Source organism: Microtus ochrogaster, chromosome 18 (assembly GCF_000317375.1).
Source record: "Microtus ochrogaster isolate Prairie Vole_2 chromosome 18, MicOch1.0, whole genome shotgun sequence".
NCBI lineage: Eukaryota > Metazoa > Chordata > Mammalia > Rodentia > Cricetidae > Microtus > Microtus ochrogaster.
The window spans coordinates 52,415,218-52,419,167 of NC_022020.1; the positions used below are offsets into that span (position 1 = coordinate 52,415,218).

The window sequence follows — 3,950 nt, forward strand, 5'->3', positions numbered from 1 at the left end:
TCAGTATTGCTATAGGATAGGGTCATTTCAGGTTCCCTATCCTCAGCTGCCCAAGGAACTAACTGGGGGCATCGTCCTGGGCACCTGGGAGCCACTCTAGGTTCAAGTCTCTTGCCCACCCTAAGGTGGCTCCCTTAACTAAGATATGTGGTGCTGTGTTTTAGATAATGCAGCTCAGCCCCTTGGAAGAGTCAAAAGTATCTGTGTATTTCAGTTGCTTAAACATACAAAGATCTCAAGATGCTTCTCATTCGGTAATATAGAAAACAGTTAGAAATGTCACAGTCATATTGCTCCTTAGCTTTCCATTTCTGAATACTTTCCACTAGTGCAGGAGAACTGGGACACAGACACTGGTTGATACAGGAGGCAGCCCAGATGTATCCCACAGTGATCTTGAGAGATGTGGGTCTGAATGATGCTAGCACCCATGAGCCTATCCTTCCAGCCCACCCCACCCAGCGAGCACCTGGCCCGCTGTCACTGACCAGATAGCAACAGGTTCTAATCTGGGTGCCTAACTCTCCTCTGCCACCTGGACGAGGGTCCTGCAGGGTGCCACAGCATCCTTGCACTTCCGCTGGCTCCAGTCCCTGTGACAAGCTTTCCACGACCTGGTCTCCAGGGAGTCTAACCTCTTCCTGTATCTGTCCCCTAGCCTCATCCCAGTTAGTTCAGAGTCTGACCTGTGTGGGGTCTTTTCTGTGACCAGCTGCTGTGACCACCACATTGGCCCACTACACAGGGTGAGGGTGGGGAGAGCCAGTTCTCCTGACTCTGCCATGAACTAGAGGAACTTGGGAGAGCTTCCCAGAGAGAGGCAGGAGCCTGCACCTGCTGGCGCTTTCCTCTGGTTTGTGTTTTCCTTTCCTAACCCAAGAACCAAGTAAGGGGACTGCTGCTCTTCTCACTTATTAACCGGCCTGGACTCGTCCCGGGTGCCTCTTAAACTGCAGGTGGAAACTATGGACTTTTATAAAATGTAGAATAGTGTCAATAGTTCCTAGATTCAAACCCAGCCCAATCTGTTTTATGTTAAGTCAGTCACCTGGAGAGGAATCAAGTACCCCAGAACTAGCGACGTGACTTTATGGTAAGGACAGGTCTTTTAGTGGGTCCTGATGCCATAATGGGCAAGCATGGTGACCTTATGACTTCTGGGTGAACCAAAACTCACAGTTCGTATTTAACTCATGGTTTGCTTTAAACACAAAGAGACAAAACCCTCATAGTAAAGTGGTCCATCACTTAGCAGGCATAATACTGAAGGTTGAAGCAGGAGAATCATGAATTTGAGGCCAAGCTGGGCTAACTGACACCCCATGGCAGATTTTTTTATGTTAATGGGCCAATTTAATCTATCTACTTTGATATGTCAGGGGTTTTTTTTATTTAATGTGTATGGGTGTTTTGCTTCATGCATACCACATGTGTGTCTAGTGCCCAAGGAGGCCAAAAGAGGGCACTGTATTCCCTTGAACTAGAATTACACACGACTGTGAGCTACCATTTGGATACTAAGATTCAAACCCAGGGTCCTCTGCAGAAACAGCAAATTTTCTTAACCACTGAACTATCTCTCCCGCCTGCCATTCTGATCTTACCTCACATTAAAAAGTCACGAGACAGCTGCTAAGATGGACCTTAGACTGTCTGTGTCTTCCATTGCCAAGGCGATGGCTTAGCTCTCAAAAGCACTGATTTTTTTTTTTTTTTGATTTTTCGAGACAGGGTTTCTCTGTAGCTTTTTGGTTCCTGTCCTAGAACTAGCTCTTGTAGACCAGGCTGGCCTCGAACTCACAGAGATCTGCCTGCCTCTGCCTCCCGAGTGCTGGGATTAAAGGAGTGCGCCACCACCACCACCCGGCAAAAGCACTGAATTTTAAGAGCTGCACAATTGCATTCTTGTTTTATAATCAATGACTGGCACTGATTTTTGACTTCCGGGTTTCATTCTGGTGGGCTTTGTGAACAGTTGGGAGGTTCCATAGCTTGCATGAGTTGTGAGAGCCAAATGTCCTGCTTTGCCTCGTGCTGAACCATCAGTGCCCATGGCGGTATAGAGCTTAAACTAAAAGAATCCCCGCCCTCCTCGCAACTTCTGCCTTGCAGTTTCTTCTCCCTCTTCACTTTGTAAAATATCCTGACGTGTGTTTTCTTGTCATTCTTCCCACCCTTAGGAATTCTTTGATCACGTGAAGAAGCTGTGGGATGATGAGGGGGTGAAGGCCTGCTTTGAGAGATCCAACGAGTACCAGTTGATCGACTGTGCACAATAGTAAGTTGCTTCCCTGGCCAGGCCTCTGTGAAATGTGATTGCATTCCTGGCTGTGCTGCCCTCCCTGGGATTCTGAGGCTTCCTGAAGCAGGAGCAAGTGTAGCTTTTGACTCCCAACATTGTTGCTAAAGGAGGTGTGTTCAGTAACATTGTCTCTAAAGAAGAAGTGATTCATAACATTGTTTCTAAAGGAGGTGTGGTCAGTAACATTGTATCTAAAGGAGGTGTGTTCAGTAACATTGTTTATAAAGGATGTATGTTCAGTAACATTGTATCTAAAGGAGGTATGTTCAGTAACATTGTTTCTAAAGAAGGTGTGTTCGGTAACATTGTTTCCAAAGGAGATATGTTCAGTAACATTGTTTCACGGAAGAATCAAAATAACTTTCACTCACTTTGTCCTGACCATTTCAATTCTCTTCATTTTTTTTATTGCTACAAAGACTTAAAGGCGTGTTTCTAAATTATAATGTACCTAAATATTCATCATTATAGTTTAATTTGGGAACAAGGTTTCCAAATTAAATTTTTAATATCAAAATTTGTAGGGCTGGGGGGATGGCTCGGTGTCTAGGAGCACTGACTGACTGCTCTTCCAGAAGACCTGAGCTCAGTTCCCAGCACCCACATGGCAGCTCACAGCTGCCTGTAACTCCAGCGTCAGAGGATCTGGTGCCCCCTGCTGGCCTCCTCCAGCACCTGCACACACCATGCCCAGAGATATACAGACACATGCACCTAATTTAAAATAGAATAAAGCCTGTTTCCTATCAGTTCCCTGGGCCTATTGCACTTTGGAATTCAGCATCATGAAGCTAAAATTGGTCCCAGGCAGGTTTTCTTCCTCCTTTTTCTACTGTTTTGGAATACTTCTGGACTTGAACCAGCAGTGACTTCAATGTGTTCTGGTTGGCTGATAGTGAAAATGAAAACAAACTGATTATGAGACAGACGTGAGAGTTGACCACACACCCCTGGTCATACAACTTAAAGATGAATCTGAGGTTGAGTGTTTCCTGCTCTTCCAGCACCCAGGTAGCTTACAACCACCTGAAACTACAGATCCGAGGAACCCAATGCCCTCTGTTGGCCTCAGCAGGCCCCCACACATACATGGCATACACACGTATACAGATTCACATGTATACACACACAAAAATATCTATATCTCTTTGTAAAAAAAAGAGACAAGGTAAACACCAGATTGCAAGGCAGCTGCTGTCCAAACCCAGCATTCTAGTTTCCGGTCCACTCTTTTTCCTACGAGTGGGAGGAACATCCTCTGAAATCACAATAGGAGTCCAGCATGGCAAATATTACACTGATGTCACTCCCTCATCTTATCAAGTGTGAGGTGCCGTGTGTGACTCATGGCTGTACTTTATCTGGCCGTCAGCCCAGTGTGTGGTACATACCAGCATCACTACAAATGCCAAGAAATGCACTGTGCTGCGAATATGGAGGTTTCCTATGCAACACTGGCTCATAACTGAATTAACAAAGCAAGAGCCCCATATTGCATGTGCTACTGATTGGAGATACTGACCCTCGATTCCTTCACAAGTCCGTACCACACCCTAGGTTCTCACACACTGCAGCTTCCTCTTGCAGATCCTCGGGATCTTGATGTAGTTTCTTTTTTTTTTTTTTTTTCCTCATCTAGACTACTGGG

The 3,950-nt window shown here is 45.6% G+C and overlaps 1 protein-coding gene across 2 annotated transcripts in view; it reads left to right on the top strand.

Moving 5' to 3' along the window:
* Window positions 1-3,950, top strand: part of Gnal (G protein subunit alpha L) — a 111,093-nt gene that overhangs the window by 76,361 nt on the left and 30,782 nt on the right. For both annotated transcript variants that reach the window (XM_005356219.3, XM_005356220.2), the window contains exon 5: window positions 2,181-2,278. In XM_005356219.3, the coding sequence (XP_005356276.1) occupies window positions 2,181-2,278 (98 nt within the window). The remainder of the gene's footprint in view (window positions 1-2,180; window positions 2,279-3,950) is intronic.